Genomic DNA, 21571 nt, shown 5'->3' with positions numbered 1-21571 from the left:
TCTCCTCCTCCCGACTCTCACGGCGCCGCTAAGTTTCTTTGCTCGGGACCGCGCACCGGGCGCGGGCTGGGCGCGAGCCGTGTGCCGGTTTGCCCCATCCTCGCGCACAGATCCCGGGCCAGCTCCGGACCCCCCTTGGACCATGCTGTGCGGCAGCTGGAGAAGGAGCCGTCGCTCTTCCGAGGAACCCCGGGTGGCCGCCCAGGTCGCAACGCCCCTCGCGCTCCCGCCCTCGCCCGCGTCACCGGACAGCGGCACCAAGAGGCCTGGGCTGCGGGCCCTGAAGAAGATGGGTCAGTGACACTCAAGGATGGGTCCGGGTGGGCACGAACTGTCTCTAGGGGCAACCTGGAAGGAGCGGGTGTACAGGCCAACTGGCTTCCCAGGGTGCGTGGCGCTAGGGAGGACCTGACCTGGAGCATCAGCACTGTTCCAGTTGGGGGTCACACCTGGGGTCACCATAGCCCCAGGCTGTGCCAGAAGGCCTGGATACCCTTACAGTCTCACCAGGAGGCGCCCGCCGGGCCGTGCTGAAGTGAGAGTTGGGGCTAGGGGCAGGGATAGGGTCGCAGGAGCGAGAGAATGGAGAGATAAAATCTTGGAGTTAGTTTGGGGATGTAGCTCAAATGGTAGAGTGCTTGCCTAGTTGTAGGTTCGATTCCCCAGTATCACATTCCTAACAGCTCATCAACTTACTGTTGGTAATCCCCCAGCACTGGAGAGGTGGGGGTAAGTGGATCAGAAGTTCAAGGTCATTCTCCATTCACAGTAATTAATACATATATCCCAACTTGGGATATGAGACCCCTGTCTCAAAAAAAGAATACATACATTAAAAACTTGGAATGCACTCACCTCCCTCTCTAGTGCTCCCTGAGGTCTACGGGCATCTCACAGCACCTGCTGTTCTTGACCCTGAGGAGCCGTTTACAGATGGCCTCAGGAAGACTCCAGACTCCCAAGCCGGCCCTGTAACCCTCAGGTCCTCTCTGCCAGGAGCAGCCACAAAGTCCTGGCATGACTGGGGGATGGTTTGAGACAGTCCAGGTTCCAGAAGTGAGTGAAGTCATTAGTTCTCAAGGAGTCCCAGAGTCAGCTCAATACTGTGGTAGTCTGCAGGTGTGTCAGATTCACCCTCCTGAGGTAGGTGGCCTAATCCCCATTTCATGGAGGAGGAAACTGACTCAGACATCAAAGAATTTTGTCTAGGGCACTCAGACTGTGTACCATCACAACTGACACTCACAGTCAGGGCAAGATGGGACTCAGGGGGCTTGAACAAGGGGCATAAGGGAAAGCGCTTTATAAACTGTAAAGTGCTGGCAACTGAAGAGCTTTGTTGGAGCCGCCAACCTCAAGACAGAATTCGGGGGTCCCAAATGCCAGCCTGGGCTTCCCTTCACAGCTGTCCCCTCCTCTTCCTCATTCCACCTGAATGTATGGGAAGCCGCTCTGAGCACTATGCCTAAGGCAGGTCTTTACCCTGCCCTCCATGAAGTCATTCAAGAGGTCAGTATTTATGGACCCAACAGCGAACAAGCTAGACACAGTCCTGCGCTCAGAGAGCTAAATGACAAAGTGAAGGGGTCAGGAGATGGGCCTTGAGGAAGGGGGAGTAGATCACAATGCTGGGAAAACAGGGGGACCCCACTGAACCCCAGAACTTAAAGGATGCTCGTGTGGATGGGAGAGAGGCAGAAGGACCCCTTGGGGTCCCTCGCTTTGTTTAGATGGCAGTAAGGGTCCCAGAAAGGCCACTGGCAGGAACGGTAACTGAGTTAGAGGAGTGGATGGACAGTAGGGTGGTCCAAACGGGGATGAAAGCAGGACTGATTGGAAGGAGGCAGAGGAGTAGATTGGAAAGGGGTATTGGGACTCAGGCGGCAGTGGCATGGGGAGGAGGATCCAAAGCCACCAATATGACTGGGATGACTCCTTACTATGAAATCAGGAGTCTCTGGCTAGAGGTGGCACTATTCTGTGACCTCACGGTTAGGGGTTGGCCGTGTGAGGTGACCTGCCACCAAGGCAGGACAGAGCTCTCAGGAGAAGCAGCCTGAGCCATTGGCCCCTAGGGGATATGGATGTGGCTGGAGACAGAGACGAAGCTATCACACACCAGCTGTCCTTTGCTCCTGTGTCCATTTGCCGAGCCCCATCAATGGCCACAGTGCTAGGCCAGGGGCTGAGGCCACAAAGAAGGGTGACCGAGGCTTGCCCCAGAGGCACATAGTATGCTAGGAAGAGACTTGCAGACACGTAATTACAGGAGAGCCCAGCTGGGCAGGAGTCAGCTGAGCATGGCTGCATGGGAGCTCTGGCTAGTTCATCGTGGAACTATGTACATATCAGAATGTCATCTCTGCCCTTCCTACTGCCACTGGCTGGTGCTGTCCTGCTGAGTGATTGCTGAGTGACCGTAGAGAAAGGAATTCCAGTGTGTAGGGAATGTCACTTCCCCCGAGCAATGCTGACCTCCATGCTGGAGCCCAGGGATAAGGCAGAAACAAACCCAGTGGGCCTAGGGCCCAGCCCTATGGTCCCCAGAATGGCTAAAGCCTAGGCCTGTCACCAAGGTAACTTCCATCCCCATCCGCCCCTCCCAAGATGACCCCCATCACCCCCGATCAGGCTAAGAGAAAACAGATCTTATTTCAAGTCAAGGAACTGGAGCAGGGAGTATCTTAAGGGACCCGAGGGAGGAAAAGGCCTGTGGAGCCACCGTAGGGAACTAGGCCAAGCGCAGGGGAGGAGAGAGACTGAGTGGGAGCCATTTGCAGTGCTGGGCTGGGCCTGAACATTACTGTCCACTGAGCTTGCCTCAGACTTCATCCTGCTTATTTCTCAGTCATTCCTGGAGAATGTGTCCTCCTCAGTGACAGAGAGACAGGAGATGGAGGGGTCAAGCCCCTTGCCAGGCAGACATTAAGAAACCCTGGCTGCCTGCCACCCACAGTCAAGGTTCGAATGACACACTTTATTATCATAATTAATGAGGACTGACACCTCCAGATCATCATGCCATGTGCTCTGTGTATCATCTCACTTAGCGTCCACAGGCCCATGAGACAGACAGTGCCATGAGCTTCATTTTACCATGAGATAGCAAGCTCGGAGAGGGGTCAAGGCTAGAAGTAAGCCAGCTGTGGCGACCCATGCCTGGAATCCCAGCCCTGGAGAGACAGAGAGGCCAGCCTGGTGTACATACTGAGTCCCAGACCAGAAAGGGCTGTGTATCGAGACTTTGTCTCAAGAAACAAAAGCTAAAAGGGATGGAGAGATTCGAACCCAGGCAGTATGGTCCAGAGACTGGGCTCTAACCACAGAGATGAAAGAGATGTCCGTCTGGGAAGGGCCTGCTTTTCCTCAGAGATGGCCTCCCAGGGTTGCCAATGAAATACAGGATGCTAAATTGTTTTGATTTGGTTTGGTTTCGGGTGGTTTTGTTGTTGTTGTTGTTTTGTTTTTCTGTATAGTCTTGTCTGTCCTGGATCTCGCTCTGTAGCCCAGGCTGCCCTCAAACTCGCAGAGACCCGCCTGCCTCTGCCTCCCGAGTGCTGGGATTAAAGGTGTGCGCCACCACTGCTCGATGCTTAATTTGAACACTGGGTGGACAATGAATAATTTTGGACATAGAGGTGTATCTGTCTACCTCTAGAATGTGTATGTAAATTATAAATCCATGGTTATGTATAACTTTTTCTTGGTCTGGTGCTGAGGATGGCACCTAGGGCCTTGAGCATGCTGGACAGGCACTGAACTGCATCCTCCGCCCCATGGGACGTGCTTACACTAAAAAGGTATTTGTTGTTTATCTTAAATTCACACGTAAAGGATTGCCTCCATTTTTTCTTCAGCAACCCCACTCTCCCCAGCCTGTCAGCGCCTGTGTGTTCATGCTCCGCCCAGACCCCTAATCCTCTCAGTGTACAGAGAGCTGAGTAGGCACGATCTTGTTCACACCCTCCCTGCTTGCTCACTCTGACAAGCACTCCTGGGTGAGGGGGCTTTCCCAATGGCCTGTCCAGGATGTTCCCTGCAGGGTGAGTTGGGCTGGCCTGATGGCAGGAAGGGGGCTTCCAGAGACCTTAGAAGTAGCAAGCACCTGGACTGGGTGGCCGGGAGGGCAGGGCAGCTTTATAGCTTCCCCACCTCCTCATCCCTTGACCCCATTCATGCCTGTTCTGGCCCAGCCAAGCCCAGAAGGTACCACACCCTCAACTCCCTGGCCCACAGGCCTCTGGGGAAGCCCTGCCTACACTTCCTGCTTTTCTTGATTTTTCCCAGGGATGTTATGGAATAACACTGGCCTCCGTGTGATGGTCAGCTGGAACAGGGGACATCCTTGGTACCTGGGACAATGGGGCTGGCTAAGGGACTAGGGTAGGAAGGTCACTGGAAACACGGCTGTTGTGTTGTGTGTCTTTTGTGTGGAAAAGTCCAGCACTTCATGGAAATGCAGCTGCCTCCCACTCCCCTCTCACACACTTTGGCAGGAGCAGTTGGCTGCCCTGTTCTTGCATGTCTCACATTCCTATCAGAGCCCCGTGTGCACTTCCTGACTGACAGTGCAGTAGTACACACACACACACACACACACACACACACACACACACACACACACTGCTTTCGTCCCCAGGCGGACCCACCTTCCTCCCACCCCACCCACGGGTCTAGACAAACACACAAGTACACATCCTCCCCCATTATATTCACACCCTACTCTGCACACACCCTCTGTTAAACGCTCACAACCTTACAGCCTGTCTGCACCAGCCTCCACCGGCCTCTGCCCACTACCCAGCCCCTGCCTTGGTGGTCCACTGTTCACCATTGGCCTCTCTGAGCTTCAGTGCCCTGTCTGTCATAGGACCTGGGAGCCCTGTCTAGCTGGTGGGAGGCAGTCTCCTGCCTCGCACCTTGGCTGCCCAGACAGAATTGCATAGACCCCCACCCCCCCGCCCCCAATGGCCCTGGTCCAGGTGGATATACAGGTAGGTATGCATGTTTCCCCTTTCCTCACCACTGTCTGGATGAACCCTTTGGAAGAGCCCAGCATCAGGCTCAGGGACAGTGTCTGAGTCCCAGATGACAATGCTGCCCTGGGCCTGAGGCAACTCAGTCCTGGCTTGGAGAGGGACAAAGATGGCCACCATAGGCCTGAGGAGGGTAGAGCCCCTGGAACCTGGCGCCTCTTCCCCCTGGGCTCCCAGTCACTTTCACAGAGCCTGTCTCTGTTCCCTCATTTACTGAGCAGCCAGAGTGCCGAACGTCTCTTGCTCCTTCTTCCACGGCCGCCCTTTTGGACTTAGACTCCCCCCAGCCCCCAGCGCAGTCCACCTCCACCACCTGGTTAGCCGCTGTGTGACCCGGCCTCGGCAGCTCGAGAGAATAATTCATGTTCAGTATAATTCAGCTGCTTAACACACAGCCTAGCCAGGGGTAGCACGCGCCTGCAGTTACAACTGGTAAAGGCTGACACAGGAGGATTGCTGCGAGTTTGAGGCCGTCCAGGGCCGTCGTCGTCGTCACCTGTTTAAGGCTTTCTCTAGCCGCACAGAGACATTGTGTAACCATTAGGCGGTCACTTCCCATTTCTCCTTCCTGTGATCTGCTTTCTGTGTGTCTGCGGGTTCTGTATGTCTCGAATGAGTTCAGTCATAAGGTCTGTGTCACTCGGGGACCCAGCTCCTTTGGTATGGTGTGTGTCAGGTGTAACAGATTTCACTTTTATTGTTGTTTTGGTTGATGTTGTTATTTTAGCGATTGTCTCGCTGTGTAGCCCAGGTTAGTCCTTGAACTCTTGGTAAACCCTGCTTCAGCCTCCTGAAAGCTTGGCCTTCCCTTGTATCTCATCCATCTCTGCTTCTCCGTTCATCTCCGACGAACTCTTGGGTTCTTTCCACCTCTGGCTCTCCACCCTCGTTTTTTCCTGCTGTGATATCATGACTGCTGCCCCTCCCACACAGTGGAGAGAGGCTGCAGCCCTAGCCCAGGGTCAGGTAGAAAACCCACAGACACAGTAGGATGTGGGAGGCCTGTGCACCTGCCGAGCTTGCTGTGGATGAGCCACCTGTGGGGCCGGGCCTGGTTGGGCTTACGAATGTTTCCGGGTGGTTGGGTGGAGAGGCACCCATCGCTGCCCTGGGTCTGGGCCTCCTGCTGGCCTTGCCCCTGACCTTTGTTGACCCCGCTGATACCCCAAAACCCTCTCTCCCTCTCTGCTCATGGCTGAGGAGTACTCACCTGGGACCCAGCCCTTGGCCCAGCTTGGTTATGAACCCCTCACTCTGTATTCTGTTTGACTTTGTCTTTTTTTTTTTTTTTTTTTGGTTGGGAGAGGGTCTTTTTGGCTAAGACAGGGTCTCAGTCTGTAGCCCAGGCTGGCCTCCACCTCGGCACTCCTCCTGCCTAATCCTCGAGTGCTGAGGTTTCTGGAGTGAGCCACCACACCTGGCTCTGGTTGACTTTTCTATGGGTGTGTGGTTGAGGGGCAAGTGTGGTCAGAGGCCAATGCCACTTGGGTGGGTAGCCTGGCGGTACCTCTCCCTCCCAACAGACCCTAGAGATCTGGGGGTAAGGACAGGAGGGAGGGGCTGTCACCATGGAAACCTGCTCGTGGGGACCAGCAGGCTTTAGGACTGCCAGGCTCAACCTCAGTGGTCTGTTTGCAGAAGGCTGAGGACAAAGCAGGTCCACTGTGACTCACCCTCCATTTCCGGGCTTAGTCATTCACCAGCCCCCTCCCCACCCCCTACAGGCTTGGCATCTGCAGGACTGGCCCAGCCAGGGGAGGTGACCTCAGCTGAGGAACCTTTCCAGGCTGAGGGGGTGAAGGAAGGGTGAGCCCGGCTAGCTTTGGTCCCAGGCCTGGTGGCACCACTGGCCCCCCTGCATGCCCCACACTCACTTTGTTCTTTCTCTGGATCAGATAATTCCGAGTGCCTGGGTGAATATGATAGGAGGGGCAGGGGAGGGGGTGAGTCTGGGGATCCCTTGGCCTAGCTGTACGGAAACAGGGCACTAGCCCCTGTCCTGACCTGGGGCACGAAAGGGGACTGTGACTGAAGGCCTTGAGAGGCTCCTGGGAAACCGCCGACCCCTAAGGAGGGCAGGTTACCCCTCCTGTCCCTGAGAACCTGATTTTCAGTCATGCTCACCCTCGATCTGTAAGGTAAATTTGGGGGCTGGATCAATAAAGTGCTTGCCTCGTAAGCGTGAGGCCCTGAGTTCAGTCTCCGAAACCCACAAAGAAAGGTAGGTGTGGTGGCACACCTCTAAATCCCAGCACCGAGGAGGCAGAGCCAGGAAGACCTGTGGGGCTGGCTGCTTAGCCTGTGCACACACACCGGCACATGCGTAAGCACTTTTGCACGTATGATCACGCCCTCTGCCAGAAAGCCCTAAAGTGCAATTTTAAAAGGCAGATGCCCAAGTGCCAGGCCATGCCCGCTGAATGGGCATCTCTGGCTCCAGGAGAATTCGATATACAGCGCTGAGAACCCAGACCCCAAGGTGTCGGCTCTGAACTCAGGAAAGCTAGAGCAGGGCTGCGGAGAATTCAAAGCACTTAGCCCGTCCATCTGCTTTGGAGTCTTTCCATAAATATTAGTTGGAGCCAGGCTCTGGGAGATAAGAGTTCATTCTACCCTTGGGTCTATTAAAGTCTCCTGAGTGGTGGTGGTGATGGTGTGTGTGCACACGCGCTCGCACGCGCGCGCACACACACACACACACACACACACAAAGGCCAGAGGGGAGGGTTGTGTGTCCTCTATCACTCTTTGCCTTATCTCTTTGAGACAGGTTATCTCTCAGGACCTGGAGCCTGGCTGGTGGCCAACAAGCCGAGCGATCTCTCTCCACCTCCCAGGGCACTGAGATTACGGGCCCGCGGGGCCATGTCCAGCTTCCATGTGGGTTCTGGGAATTGGAACTCAGTTCCTCATGCTTGTGCGGAAAGTGTTTTTACAGCTGAACCATCTCCCGCCCTTGTTGGGTTTTTGTTTGGTTGGTTGGAACTCACATTCCTCCTGCCTCGCGCCCCAAGTGTTGGGATTTGGGGATTTGGGGTTTAGAGGTTTGGGACACACCTTTTTTATTTTTATTTTTTTTTCATTCCTCTTCCTCTTTTTTTTTTTAAAACGGGGTCTCACTTTGTGGGTGCAGATGGCTTGGAATTTGACAAATAGACCAGACAGGGCCTCAGACTCACAGAGATTGGCCTGCTTCTGCCTCCTGGGTGTTGAGATTAAAGGCACGGGCCACCATGCCTGCTCCTTGTTTGTTTCTAAGATTTACTTTATTTATTAATTATGTGTGTGTGAGTGTGTGTTCATGACACAAATACCTCAGTCCCTTTGGAGCTGGAGTTATGAGCCCAGGACTGCCCTAAGTGGGTGCTGGAAACCAAACTGAGTCTTCCGGGGAATCAGTAAGTGCTCTTCACCACCGAGTCGTCGTCTCTCTAGCTCCTTTTATTAATTAATTAATTAATTAATTTATTGATTTTGTTTTTTCAAGACAGGGTTTCTCTGTATAGTTTTAGTGACTGTCCTGGATCTCATTCTGTAGACCAGGCTGGCCTTGAACTCACAGAGATCTGCCTGCCTCTGCCCCCCCCCCCCAGTGCTGGGATTAAAGGTGTGCTCCACCACCGCCCCGCCCTTTTATTTATTTTCAGAAGAGAATCTCATTCTATATAGCTCAGGCCAGCCTAGAACTCGCTCTGTAACACAAGCAGGGCTTGAACTCAAAGCATTCTTTTCGCCTTGGCCTCCTGAATGCTAAGGTGTGAACCACCATGCTCAACTTTTTAAAAAGGAAAAAGTGCCTTTGGTGTTCAGGGAGGGAGAACTCTCCAATGTGAAGGCAAATCAGGAAGGCTTCCTGGAGGAGGTGGTAGCTGAGCTTGTCCTTGAAATCAGCTACAAGAGGAAGAAAAGCAGGAGAGGACCTTCACTACAAAGTCAGTGGGGCGGGGCGTGGGGGGAGGGGGGCAGACTCAGGTCAGAGCTGGGCAAGCAGGAGCCTTGGAGTCCTAGGACATAAGGTTTGGGTCATGTAGCTCACCCCTGCAATGCCAGCACTCCAGAAGCTGAGGCAGGAGGATTGACATAATTTGAGGCCATCGTGGGCTACCTAGTGAAATTCAAGGCAGCCTGGACTACAGAGGAGACCCTGTCTCCAAGAAGACAGAACTAGCGCAGAGATGTGGCAGCTAGAGAGGTGGTTGAGAGCATGACTGCTTTCACAAAGGACTCAAGTTCAAGTCCCAGTGACTGTGTAAGGTGGCTTAACTGTACTTCCAGCTCCAGGGGACCAATGTCCTCTTCTGGACCCCTCCAGCACCTCTACTCACCTGTGCACACACATACACATACACCTAAATAAGATGAAATTACGTGTGATGGCGCACGCCCTTAATCCTGAGAGGCAGAGGCAGGCGGATCTCTGCGAGTTCGAGGCCAGCCTGGTCTACACAGCAAGTTCTAGAACAGCCAAGGCTACACAGAGAAACCCTGTCTCAAAAAAACAAAACAAATAAAAGAAAGAAATAAAAGAAAAAGGAGGGAGGAGGGAGGCACACTGTTTGCCTCACAGTGGTTTTAGTTTTTTGCTTTTTCAATTTGATTTAGTTGCCAACATTAAAAAATGTGGTCGCTTCCCATCCAGACCCAGATTCCTGGCCTCCGGAAACTCTGGGCCTTCCTCCACTCCTGGCTGTCCCCTCCAGCTGAAGGGCGTGGGCTCTCTAAAGAGCCCTGTCCCTCTTCTCCTACTGTCCCAGCTGGTGACCTTTGGTGTCTTCCCTTGTGGAGATGTCTCAGCACAGGCTCCAGGCTTTGGGCTGGCATGGGCTGAACCCTGCAGGGCAGGGGTGGGCAGGCTATAGTAACCCGGGAGTGTTGGACCCTGCAGGGCCGGGGTGGGCAGGCTATAGTAACCCGGGAGTGTTGGACCCTGCAGGGCAGAGGTGGGCAGGCTATAGTAACCCGGGAGTGTTGGATTGTGCATCAGGCATTCACAAGTCTCCATTTTTCTCCTGGAGAACATAGGCTTAGAGCAGTCTCAGGTTAGTGCCACCAGGGTCATGTAACAGGGAGGTGACAAGGTAGGAACTTTATTCCACAGTGCCGTGAATGTAAATTCTCCTCTCCTCTTAACCTCCCGCTACCCAGGGTGCCTGAGGAAACAGGAAGAGAAAGAAGGGCCCTGCAATGCAGTGGCCCAGGAGACTGGAGATCAGCCACACAGGACTCCTGGAGTCCTTGACCTGATGCTCTGGAGGTCCAGTGACTTTGGGAAGGTAGAGGCAAGGAGATTGGGTTGCAGCAAGATTTGGGCTAGATAGTAGTGGGACGACTTCCTGATGGCTGCAAGCTTCACATCAAGGGAAAGGGTGTTGGTGGTCAATTCCGAGCTTTGAGGCTTTAACATTTTTTAAAGTTGTGTGTGTGTGTGCGCGCGCGCGCGCGTGTGTGTGTGTGTGTGTGTGTGTGTGTGTGTGTGAGAGAGAGAGAGAGAGAGAGAGAGAGAGAGAGAGAGAGAGAGAGAGAGAGAGAGCGAGCGAGCTATGCGGGCGCAGGCGTACTCAGAAGACAATTGGCTGGAGTCAGTCCTCTACTTCCACCATGTAGGAAGGACTCAGGGATAGAACTCGGGCTGCTAGGCTTGCAGGGCAAACATCTTTATACACTGAGCCATTTCACCAGCCCTTGAACTTTCGGTGGAGGTGGCTGGGAAAAAAGGGTAATCTTCAGAGAGACCCAAGCTTGGGAACTACGGAAACCTCCTACTGGCCAGCCTGGAAGAGGTGTTTGGGGATGCAAAGCTTCAAGCAGGTGACGGTGGTGATGCGGCTTGTTACAATGAGAGGGTGCAGGGGCAGAGCTTCCCATTTCCCCCCATCCTCCACCAGCTGGGGGGCAGTGCAAGGGACTGCTGGACAGGGATGCTACCTTGCAGGGCCAGGCCCAAACGCCCCAGATTTCCCCGCAGGCCTGACGGAGGATGAGGATGTCCAAGCCATGCTGCGGGGCTCCCGGCTCCTCAAGATCCGCTCACGCACGTGGCACAAGGAGCGGCTGTACCGGCTGCAGGAGGACGGCCTGAGCGTGTGGTTCCAGCGGCGCTTCCCGCACGCGCCTTCGCAGCACATCTGTGAGTGGTCAGGGGTGGCGCGGGGCAGGGCGGTGGGGACAGCGGGCGGGCAGGCGCCGTGGCCGACACATCTGACCCTGCCTCGATCATAGTCTTCGTGCAGCACATCGAGGCTGTCCGGGAGGGCCACCAGTCCGAGGGCTTGCGGCGCTTCGGGGGCGCCTACGCGCCTGCGCGCTGCCTCACCATCGCCTTCAAGGGCCGCCGCAAGAACCTGGACCTGGCGGCGCCCACCGCGGAGGAGGCGCAGCGCTGGGTGCGAGGCCTGGCCAAGCTGCGGGCGCGCCTGGATGCCATGAGCCAGCGGGAGCGGCTAGACCAATATCCTGCCGGGCTGGGAGGAGGGAGGGCCTGTCCTAGGAGAGCTCCTGGCCTAAGGAGCACCAGCGAAGACAGTTCCCGGTGCTCTGGAATGCGGATGGAGCCTCACCCAGGCCTGGCCTGAGCCCTTAGTGGGGAAAGGCACCATCCCCGCTCCAGGGATGAAACAGTAAGGACCTCCTCACTGGGAAAATGGGCCCCGTGAAGACGTTGCCCTTGTGCCCTTGGAACCCCCTCCACACACACATACACACAGGGAAGTACAGTCCCTAATTCTGGGGACCCCGGACCAGGTACTGATCACCCATTAATGCTGGGCAAGGGGCCTAGTCTATCGCTGGTGTTTCCTGAGCACACACACCTGGATCCATTCCTACCTGCACCGGGCCGACTCTGACCAGGACAGTAAGATGAGCTTCAAGGAGATCAAGAGTCTGCTCAGGATGGTCAACGTGGACATGAATGACATGTATGCCTACCGCCTCTTCAAGGTGAACTCAGCGCCTGCCCCGCCCCCTTCCAGCATTTGAAACATTAACTCTATCCAGGTTTTTTTGTTGTTGTTGTTGCTGTTGTTTGTTTGTTTGTTTTTTTTTTTTCTAAACAGGGTTTCTCAGTGTAGTTTTGGTGCCTATCCTGGATCTCGCTTTGTAGACCAAGCTGGCCTCGAACTCACAGAGATCTGCCTGGCTCTGCCTCCCAAGTGCTGGGATTAAAGGCGTGTGCCACCGCTACCTGGCTCTGTCCAGGTTTTTTGTGGTTGTTTTTAGACAGGATCTCACTATGTAGCTCAGGCTGGTCTTGAACTTGTGATCCTCCTGTCTCAGCTTCTGGAATAGCTGGGTTTTCTGATATTTCTGATAAACACCATCAGACTCACGTACCTCTCGAGCTTTTTTTTTTTTTTTTTTTTTTTTTTTTTTGTAGGGAGGGAGCCACCTCTCCCTACAGAAAGAAAAGACAACCCCTGAGCCTAGTTAATTAGGCTTTTCCAGCCAGGTGGTGCGCACTTTTAATCCTAGTACGGGAGGCAGAGGCAGGCAGATCTCTGTGAGTTTGAGGTCAGTCTTATCTACACAGTCTTATCTACACAGGCCAGTGAAGGCTACAAAGTATGACCCTATCTTCAAACACATAAAAAGCCTTTCCCAGTCCCTGAAGCCAGAGGACCAGAACTTTATATGTGGCACCTCTAGGCAGAGCTCGGAGTACGGTGCCACCTCCAGAGCCCCCCAGAGTGAGCAGCAGAGTCGTTCTCTTATCTCTCAGGCTGCAGGGCACCACTTGTACACGTGACTGTGTGGCTTGCACATGGGAGCGCAGGCAAACACACCTGAGTCTCCACAGTGCAGGGCCCTCCCCTCCCCCTCTTGTGCCTGTGTGGGAGCGCTGGGGTGCACAGGTGACTACATCTGTACATTGACTGGGTGGCATGGCAGAGACATGTGTGGATGCTGAGTGTGACCAGCCTGTGCCCCGCAAAGACAAGGGAACCACCTGGCTGCTCCGAGAACCGTTCCTTCACTTCTGCTCACTGACTAGGTGTCTTAGGAGGACAGTAAGGACCTGGGGTGGGGTCCTGGGGCACCAGTCCTGCCTCCCAAGGCTGCCATTTTTCTTCCAAATCCTGATCTTGATCCTTGGGGTAGGTCATGGTGCACATGGACAGGTGTGAACCCCAAGACTCTATATCCCTAGAGTTCACTCAGGGGTGTGGGCTTAAGGACCTGGAGTCTTGGGAAGTAGGGGTTGCTGCTTTTCCAGCTGTTAAGCTCATGGAGTGTGTCAGTTAGGGCCAGGTTCCCAAGAGTGTCCCCGCCTCTGAGCCCCACCTCCCCATTCCCCAGGAGTGTGACCATTCCAACAACGAGCGTCTGGAGGGGGCTGAGATTGAGGCATTCCTGCGGAGGCTGCTGAAACGCCCCGAACTGGAGGCCATCTTCCACCGGTACTCGGGTGAGGACCATGTGCTGAGCGCCTCTGAGCTGCTGGAGTTCCTGCAAGACCAGGGAGAGGACAGTGCCACCTTGGCCTGTGCCCAGCAGCTTATCCAGACCTATGAGCTCAATGAGACAGGTAAGGGAGCACAATTCAGCCTCGATCCCAGGCAGCTCTGCTGTCACTGCCTGTCCCAGGCAGGCCCCCTCTCCTCTTCCAGGCTCCGCACCTCTACTTGTAAAAATGGCATTGTAATACGTCTGCCCCTCGGGGTTCTGTGGAAGATTAGATGGCATGGTGCATGCCGTCCATCAGCAGCCTAGCTGTTCTGACTAAGCTAAGTGAGCCACGGGTGCTGTTGGAAGCTGGGCATGTGGCCCCGCCCCCGGGTGGCCCCGCCCCCGGGTGGCCCCGCCCCCGGGTGGCCCCACCCTCTCTCCTTCTCTTCCCTGTAGCCAAGCAGCATGAGCTGATGACGCTGGATGGCTTCATGATGTATCTGTTGTCGCCTGAGGGGGCTGCCCTGAACGTGGCCCACACGTGTGTGTTCCAGGACATGGGCCAGCCCCTTGCCCACTACTTCATCTCTTCCTCTCACAACACCTACCTGACGGACTCGCAGATCGGAGGGCCCAGCAGCACTGAGGCCTATGTTAGGTACCATGGTGGGGGTGAGAGCATGGGGCTCCGCTCTGCATTTCCTGGCCAAGCCTGCCACCGCCCTGGCCCTGCGGCAGTGGCATACCCACACTCTGCCCATCCATCTGTCTGTCAATTGCAGGGCCTTTGCCCAGGGATGCCGCTGTGTGGAACTTGACTGCTGGGAGGGTCAGGGAGGGGAACCCATCATCTATCACGGGCACACCCTCACCTCCAAGATCCTCTTTCGAGATGTGATCCAAGCCGTGCGGGATCATGCTTTCACGGTAAGGCACTGGGACCTCACGCCCAGCCCTGGGACCTTCCTAGTGATCCCTTAGCCCTCCCATAGCCAGATGCCCTTCCCAGAGCATTGTTCATTCACCAAGTGCTGTGGGAATAACAGGCCTGGAGGGTAAAATAAAGCTGAATTGAGTGCTCCCTCCTCCCATCCTCGCAGCTAACAAATGTATGGACATCACCAAGTTTCCCAAAGAAAACCTTGGGGCTTAGGGGAGGACAACTGAGCCATGACTTCTAAGAGCACAGCTCAGGTTCAGCAGTGGACCTGCAAACGCTTTGCAACCATTAGGGTACACAACCTCAAATGACGGCCTCTGCAACACCACTGGCATGGTCCATGCCACTAACCCTGAATGAACATTTATAAAGATGCCATTGGTGAAGCTGCCCTCAGTCCCCATACACTCCATTCTTTCCCAGAGACCCCAGATCTGACCGCTGGCCCTGCCACACATATCTTGGTGCCAGTATGTCCCATGTCTTACAGACTTGGCCCCTTAGGGTGGGTTTTCCACAGCCCTGCCTTTGCCTGCCTGTCATGAAAGAGTTGGACACTGTAGGACAGGGACCAGCAGAGGGTGATTCTGAACTGTTGCCTGTCTTCCCTGACCCCCGCCCCCGACAGTTGTCCCCATATCCTGTTATCCTATCCCTTGAGAACCACTGTGGGCTGGAACAACAGGCTGTCATGGCCCACCACCTTCGAAGCATCCTGGGAGACATGTTGGTGACACAGGCCTTGGATTCCCAGAACCCCGAGGAGCTGCCGTCTCCCGAGGTGATGCTCCCAGACCCGCAGCTTGGGAGGTGGGTTGGTCTGATGGGGTTCCACCCCTGGCTCACTCATGCTGCTCCTCTGGTTCAGGACCCCTCACTTCTTTCTGCCAGGACCTTTTCCTGCTTGGCTGAGCTGACATCTGCCACCCGGCTGTCCTTCTGGCTACCCTCTGTTCCTTGTCCCTGACTGGACCCAGCCCATCCTCTTACTGGGCCTTCTGTGTCTTGCTCTGCCTGGCCTGGCCTGTGTCTCTTCTCACAGGGTACCTGTAGGCCCAGCCACTTCCACCTGCATGGCCTGAGTTGACTTTTCTTCCCCCTAGACCTCCCTTTCTAGCCATCTGCTCTTGCCAGATGCCACCCGCTTAGGACTGCAGATAAGTAGGGCTAGGACTGTGAGGCTCAGCAATTCAGCAATTACCCAGTGTGCATGAGGTCCTGGGTTCAGTCCCTAGTACTGACAAGAAAGGAGGGCCGTGGAGGCTTGCTTCTCACACTTACCCCTCTCCGTTTCATTAGAAGTAACCATCTTCCAGTTTTTGTGTATACACAAAGATGTTCTCATTTATTTGTTTGGTTGTTTTATTGTTGAACCAGGATCTCATAGAAGCCAGGTTGGCCTCCAACTCTCCCCCACCCCCAACCCCAGCTGAGGACCGATCCCAGGGCCTTGCGCTCTACCACTGAGCTAAGTCCCCAACCCCGGCCTCCAACTCTTTATGTAGCCAAGGATGATCTTGAACTTCTGATCCTCTTGCCTCTATCTCAGAGCTGGGGTTACAAGAGTGTGTTTATATAGTGCTGAGGGAGAAGCCAGGGCTTCCTGCATGACAGACGAGGACTCTAACAACTGAGCTGTATCCCCAGCTGGTATTCTTTAGTCCAAGCTGGCCATGAATGTGACATCAGCACGTTGTCTGGGACATGTCTTTACGGAGACAGAAGGATCAAGAGATGGAGGCTAAAAAAAATGAGGAATAGTGACACAGGCCTATAATCTCAGCACACAGGAGGTGGAGGCAGGAGGATCAGGGAGTCAGAGTTATCTTTGGCTACATAGTGAATTTTAGGCCAGCTTAAGCTACATAAGACTGTTTCAAAAACAAACAAAAAACTTACACAAGAGGGTAGCGTGATTATATATACTGCAGTCATTCCTTCTATGAAAGGTCTTTCTGGACTGGATGGTGGTGGTGCACGCCTTTAATCTCAGCACTTGGGAGGCAGAGGCAGGCGGATCTCTGTGACTTCTAGGCCAGCCTGGTCTACAGAGGGGGTTCCAGGACAGCCAGGGCTACACAGAGAAACGCTGTCTCAAAAGAAAAAAACAAAAACAAAGCAAAGCAAACAAACAAAAAGATCTTTCTGGAAGAGTGCTCCTTCCCTTAGATCCCAAGCTGCCTTGAGCAGTGTCAGGGCTGCTGTGTGGCATTCTGACAAATGACACCTTTTTGGCCACCTTCCCTCAATGGCCTTGTGGTGGGATCACCTTTTCCTGTTAGAAGCATCCCTCCTGTTTCTCACCTGCTCCCTTGTCCAGCAGCCACTCTCTCGGTGGTGGGTGACTGTCGGGGCTGCCCCCGGGGCTTCACTGGTCCTCTACCTTGGCCTCTCCAGCAGCTGAAGGGCCGGGTCTTGGTAAAAGGGAAGAAGCTGCCAGCCGCTCGGAATGAGGATGGCCGAATGCTGTCAGACAGGGAAGATGACGAGGAGGAGGAACAGGAGACAGATGAGGCTTGGGAGGCTGCAGAGCAGAGGCGGCGAGTGAGTGTGCCACCTGGGGCAGCAGCCTGGGTCCCACTGCAGGGCTGAGGGCAGGGAAGGCTGGGAAGGCAAGGGAGGTGGGAGCAGGGCCTTGAACCAGGTGATCCCCACCGAGGCTGGTTTCCCAGGCCAAGCAGATCTCCCCGGACCTCTCAGCACTGGCTGTTTATTGCTGTGCCAGCCGCCTGCGGACCCTGAACCCCAGGCCTCGCCCACCTCAGCCTTGCCAGGTTGGCTCCCTCGGTGAGCGCAAGGCCAGGAAGTTTACCCGGGAGGCAGGTAGGAACCAGACACTGGGTATCTGTGGACAGGAAGGCATGGAACCCTGCAGGCTCTGGGGGCTGGATGGGGATCCTGACGTTGTTCTGAAGATTGACGGGGGCTTTAAGGGGACCTAAGGACACCTAAGGGCCAGGGAAAGACTGCTAAGATAATGATGGCTCCAGGTTAAGTGTGGTGGAGAAGCCACAACAGGAGAGGCTTGGGGCTGCCGTCACCATACTCACCACCTAGTGGTGGTCAAGACATTGGCTCACCAGTCAGGCTAGTGGCAGGGGCTGGCAGAGCCTGGAGGTATGAGATCAGGGAGGCTTCCTGGAGCACACCATGCCTGAGAAGACTTGTCACTTGTCACTGTGGAGGAAGGAGGAAGCAGAAGGGGAAAGGACCCTAAATAGGAGGAACAGGTTAGACGAAGGCCCAGAGGCGTGACCATGGCAAGAATTCTAGGAACCCAAGGCACGGTTGGGGGCGTGGGCAGGGTGAGTGACATGGACTGGCAGCCTAGGCGTTCAGTGTAGGGAGTCAGGAGTGTGGGCATTGGTAATGCAAGCGTCAAGCTGTGTGGCTGCCAGGTGTCCCTGCCTCTCTCTGGTCCTTAGCAACCTCTTCTGTCCCTTTTCACCCTAGGTCAGAAGAGAGGGAGGAGCTGGGGTGAAGGGGGGTGGCTATAGGCCCTGGAACTGGGCCAGGCACAGAAGCCTGGGTTCTGTCACAATCCGGGTCCCAACTCTGCCCTAGGGAACAGCTTTGTCAGGCACAACACTCAGCAGCTGACCAGAGTGTACCCAATGGGGCTGCGGATGAACTCGGCCAACTATAACCCCCAAGAGATGTGGAACGCAGGCTGTCAGTTGGGTGAGCAGGGCTATGGACTGGGGAGTCTGGGCGGGGCTATGGACTGGGGAGTCTGGGCGGGGCTGTGAACAGGGGAGTCTGGGCGGGGCTGTGAACAGGGGAGTCTGGGCACTTCAGCCATGAGTAGCCACACAGTTTTCTAGAAGGCGGGAAATGCATTGGTGTTTAAAGGTCTGTCTGAAATGCAGGTTCCTTTGTTTTTGGCAATGTGAAAGTGAGTTACATTTCATTTTTTGAGACAAGGTCTCACCATACAGCTCTGACTGGCCGCCGCAGGGCTGGGATTAAAGGTATACACACCAAACTCAGCAAGTTACATTTTTCTTACCTTTTCCTTTTTTTGAGACAAGGTCTCTGACTGTCCTGGAGCCCAGACTGGCTTCACAGAGATCCACCTGCCCCTGCCTCCTGGGTGCTGAGATTAAAGGCGTGTACCACAATGCCTAGCCAAAGGTTACATTTCTGTGTGAGGTACAGGCCCGTGATCCTAGTACTTGGGAAGTAGAAGACAGGAGAGGCCGTACGTAGTTCATGGTCGTCCTTGGCCCTTGGCTACTCAGTGTGTCTGAGGCCAGGCTGGGTTACAGGAGTCTCAACATACCTAAAAGAAACTTACTCATTTTTATATGTTCCCATGTGTGCATGAATGTGTGCTCTTGTTCACGTGTGTGCATGCATGTAGGCTAGAGGTCAGCATTGGGTATCTGTATAGCGCTCTCTCTCTCTCTCTCTCTCTCTCTCTCTCTCTCTCTCTCTCTCTCTCTCTCTAAGATTTTTATGTGTATGAGTGTTCACATGTAAGCATCTCCATCACATACATGCCTGTGGAGGCCAGAGAGGTCATCAAGTCCTCTGGAACTGGAGAGACACCATATGGGTTCTGGGAACCGAACTCAGGTCCTCTGCCCTAGGCTAAGGCATCTCTCTAGCCTCCCCCACTCTAGTTTTTCAGACAAGGCCTTTCACTATACCTAGAGTTTGCCCTTTCAGCTAGACTGGTTATGAGAGCCCCCCAGAATCCACCTGCCTCTGCCCACACAACACTGAGTTCAGACATACACACTGCTATTCGTGGCCTTATGTGGGTTCTGGGGATCCAATCTCAGGGCCTCATGCTTATAGAGGAAGCCCTTAATTCCCTGAGCCATCTCCTCAGCTCCCACAAATTACATCTTTAGGAGGGTAGAAATACAAAAGCGAGCCGGATGTGGTGGCTCATACCTATAATCCCAGCACTCAGGCAGCTGAGGCAAGAAAATTATGAATTCAAGGCCAGCTTGGTTACAGAGGTCATTTAGGCTAACCTAGGTTATGTTGTGAGACTGTATTAAAAAAAAACCCAAAACTATCAAGAAAGGAATTCAAACCCTTTATTTCTGTGTGCCCTTAACACATGCGCACACACACACACACACACACACACACACACACACACACACGACAGTTCTGCTAAGTCAATACTGAGAAAGATGGGCTCTGGGAGAAGGTCATGTTCTCTTTGGAGGTGTGTGTGGTGACCTCAAACCTCAGGTTTTTTCAGGCCTGGGCTCTGACCCAGGAGGCTTTGCCAGCACACCCCACCTCAACCCCACTTTACTACCCTTAAAGAAGTGCAGAAAGGAAGGCCGGGCGGTGGTGGTGCACGCCTTTAATCCCAGCACTCGGGAGGCAGAGCTAGGCGGATCTCCGTGAGTTCGAGTCCAGCCTGGGCTACCAAGTGAGTTCCAGGAAAGGCGCAAAGCTACACAGAGAAACCCTCTCTCGGAAAAACATAAATAAATAAATAAATAAATAAATAAATAAATAAATAAATAAATAAGTAAGTAAGTAAGTAAGTAAGTAAGTAAGTAAGTAAGTAAGTAAGAAAAAATAAAGAAGTGCAGGAAGGTGAAGGTGAATGCATGGTTCCTCGTCAGTGGGTCCCGCCAGGGACAGAGCATTAGTAACTAGAGGGTTGGACACTGGACCTTCTGGCCAGCCTGGTTGTTCCTGAATCTGCACTGAGAAGAGCGTCACTAAGCTTCCTCTGTCCCACCATCTCCTCTACTCCACAGTGGCTCTGAACTTTCAGACTCCTGGCTACGAGATGGACCTCAACACAGGGCGCTTCCTCATCAATGGGCAGTGTGGCTATGTTCTGAAACCTGCTTACCTGAGGCAACTGGACACCACCTTTGACCCTGAGTGCCCAGGACCCCCCAGAACTACTCTAACAGTCCAGGTCAGCAGCTTGGTCCACACCTCCACCTCAGGTTAAGGCTAGCTCGGGGGAGGCCCCAGTCTGAGGGGAAGAAGGGACAAGGGAGGCCAGGAACGGGCCTGGCATGAGGCAGCCCATGTGTCTGCATTTGTACAGGAGAGACGATGTAAGTGTGAGGACAAGGGCTTAGAGTTCCAGAGGGGCAAGGGTGGGTATGGGCCCCACTGGGGGCCAGGCAGAATGTGCCCTTCTTCCCTCCTCTAGGTGCTCACAGCTCAACAGCTGCCCAAGCTGAATGCAGAGAAGCCCAGTTCCATTGTGGATCCTCTAGTGCGCGTGGAGATCCATGGGGTGCCCGCAGACTGTGCCCACAAGGAGACTGACTACGTGCTCAACAATGGTGAGTAAGCTGGTTGGGAGGGCGGGCAGCCCCTGGGGCCAGTGGACCCTAACTACCACACCTGTGCCCTAGGCTTCAACCCCTGCTGGAAGCAGACTCTGCAGTTCCAACTCCGGGTCCCAGAGCTGGTGCTGGTCAGGTTCGTGGTGGAGGACTATGACTCCACCTCCCCCAATGACTTTGTGGGCCAGTTTACACTGCCTCTCAACAGCCTGAAGCAAGGTAGGTGGTGGGAGGGAGGAGGGGACGGCGGGGACGGCGGGGGGGGGGGGGGGGGGGCTCCAGCCTCTGACTGCCTTCCCCACAGGGTACCGCCACATCCACCTGCTTTCCAAGGATGGAGCCTCGCTGTCCCCAGCCACACTCTTTGTTCACATCTGCATTGAGAACTCTTGAGGGTCTCCCTGACTTACCCTAGGATCAGTGGGGGCTGGTATCATGGCACAGAGCCCCTCACATGCCACCCGCCCTGGTCACCAGGTGCTGGCATACCTGGGTGCTGAGAGCTGTTTAGTCCCTCAGTGAGAGATAGGACCACGATCAGCGTCTCATCCAGTGACCCACTGGACTTGAGGAGCTTCCAACCCCGGGGGCCTTGAGGTAATTCTAGCTACCCTGGTCTTCAGCCAACTGAGGGGAAGGACACTTGTCCCTCTGCCCTCCGGCGAGGCCATCTTAGCCTCCTTCCCTGAAAAGAGCACAGCAGCGCACATCGCCTCCTTTCGGGACATGAGTGGGACCCAAGGGCCTCCTTTCCTTCAGCTTTCCTGGTCTCAGGCAGGCAGGGAGCAGATGAACCCCGGAGGGGAAACCGGGCAGTGGGTTCGTAACACGTGTCACAGAAGAGCCCTGGAGAGGGCAGAAGAGTAACTATTTTTAAAAATAAAGGAAGTACCTTCTCACTTTGTTCCCCAGGCCCGTGAGGAGAG

General features: G+C 54.6%; 1 protein-coding gene across 2 annotated transcripts; it reads left to right on the top strand.

Annotated features, from left to right (window-relative positions):
• Positions 1–23: 23 nt before the first annotated feature.
• On the top strand, positions 24–21544 carry Plcd3 (phospholipase C delta 3). Of its 2 annotated transcripts, none has more exons than XM_059271913.1 (15): positions 24–293; positions 11002–11163; positions 11256–11484; positions 11846–11975; positions 13332–13560; positions 13878–14079; positions 14204–14348; positions 14990–15142; positions 16759–16905; positions 17034–17184; positions 17926–18042; positions 20097–20263; positions 20507–20642; positions 20715–20864; positions 20950–21544. In XM_059271913.1, the coding sequence occupies exons 1-15, from the start codon at positions 143–145 to the stop codon at positions 21036–21038; spliced, it is 2358 nt and encodes a 785-aa protein (XP_059127896.1). In that variant the 5' UTR covers positions 24–142; the 3' UTR covers positions 21039–21544. The 2 variants fall into 2 exon arrangements, with proteins under 2 accessions (XP_059127896.1, XP_059127897.1); XM_059271914.1 differs by lacking the exon at positions 24–293 and adding an exon at positions 3696–3800.
• The last annotated feature ends 27 nt before the right edge of the window (positions 21545–21571 follow it).

This window comes from Peromyscus eremicus, chromosome 8a, assembly GCF_949786415.1.
Source record: "Peromyscus eremicus chromosome 8a, PerEre_H2_v1, whole genome shotgun sequence".
NCBI classification, from domain to species: Eukaryota; Metazoa; Chordata; class Mammalia; order Rodentia; family Cricetidae; genus Peromyscus; species Peromyscus eremicus.
The sequence above is the reverse complement of the archived record's forward strand: the minus strand, read 5'-3'. Positions and strand labels throughout refer to the sequence as shown.

Bases quoted from the DNA above. Each gene is read 5' to 3' on its own strand.
- Plcd3 (XM_059271913.1), top strand. From the start codon at position 143: ATGCTGTGCGGCAGCTGGAGAAGGAGCCGTCGCTCTTCCGAGGAACCC. The intron at 13,561-13,877 runs GTAAGGGAGCAC...TCTTCCCTGTAG, and splicing joins CTATGAGCTCAATGAGACAG to CCAAGCAGCATGAGCTGATG. The intron at 14,080-14,203 runs GTACCATGGTGG...TGTCAATTGCAG, and splicing joins AGCACTGAGGCCTATGTTAG to GGCCTTTGCCCAGGGATGCC.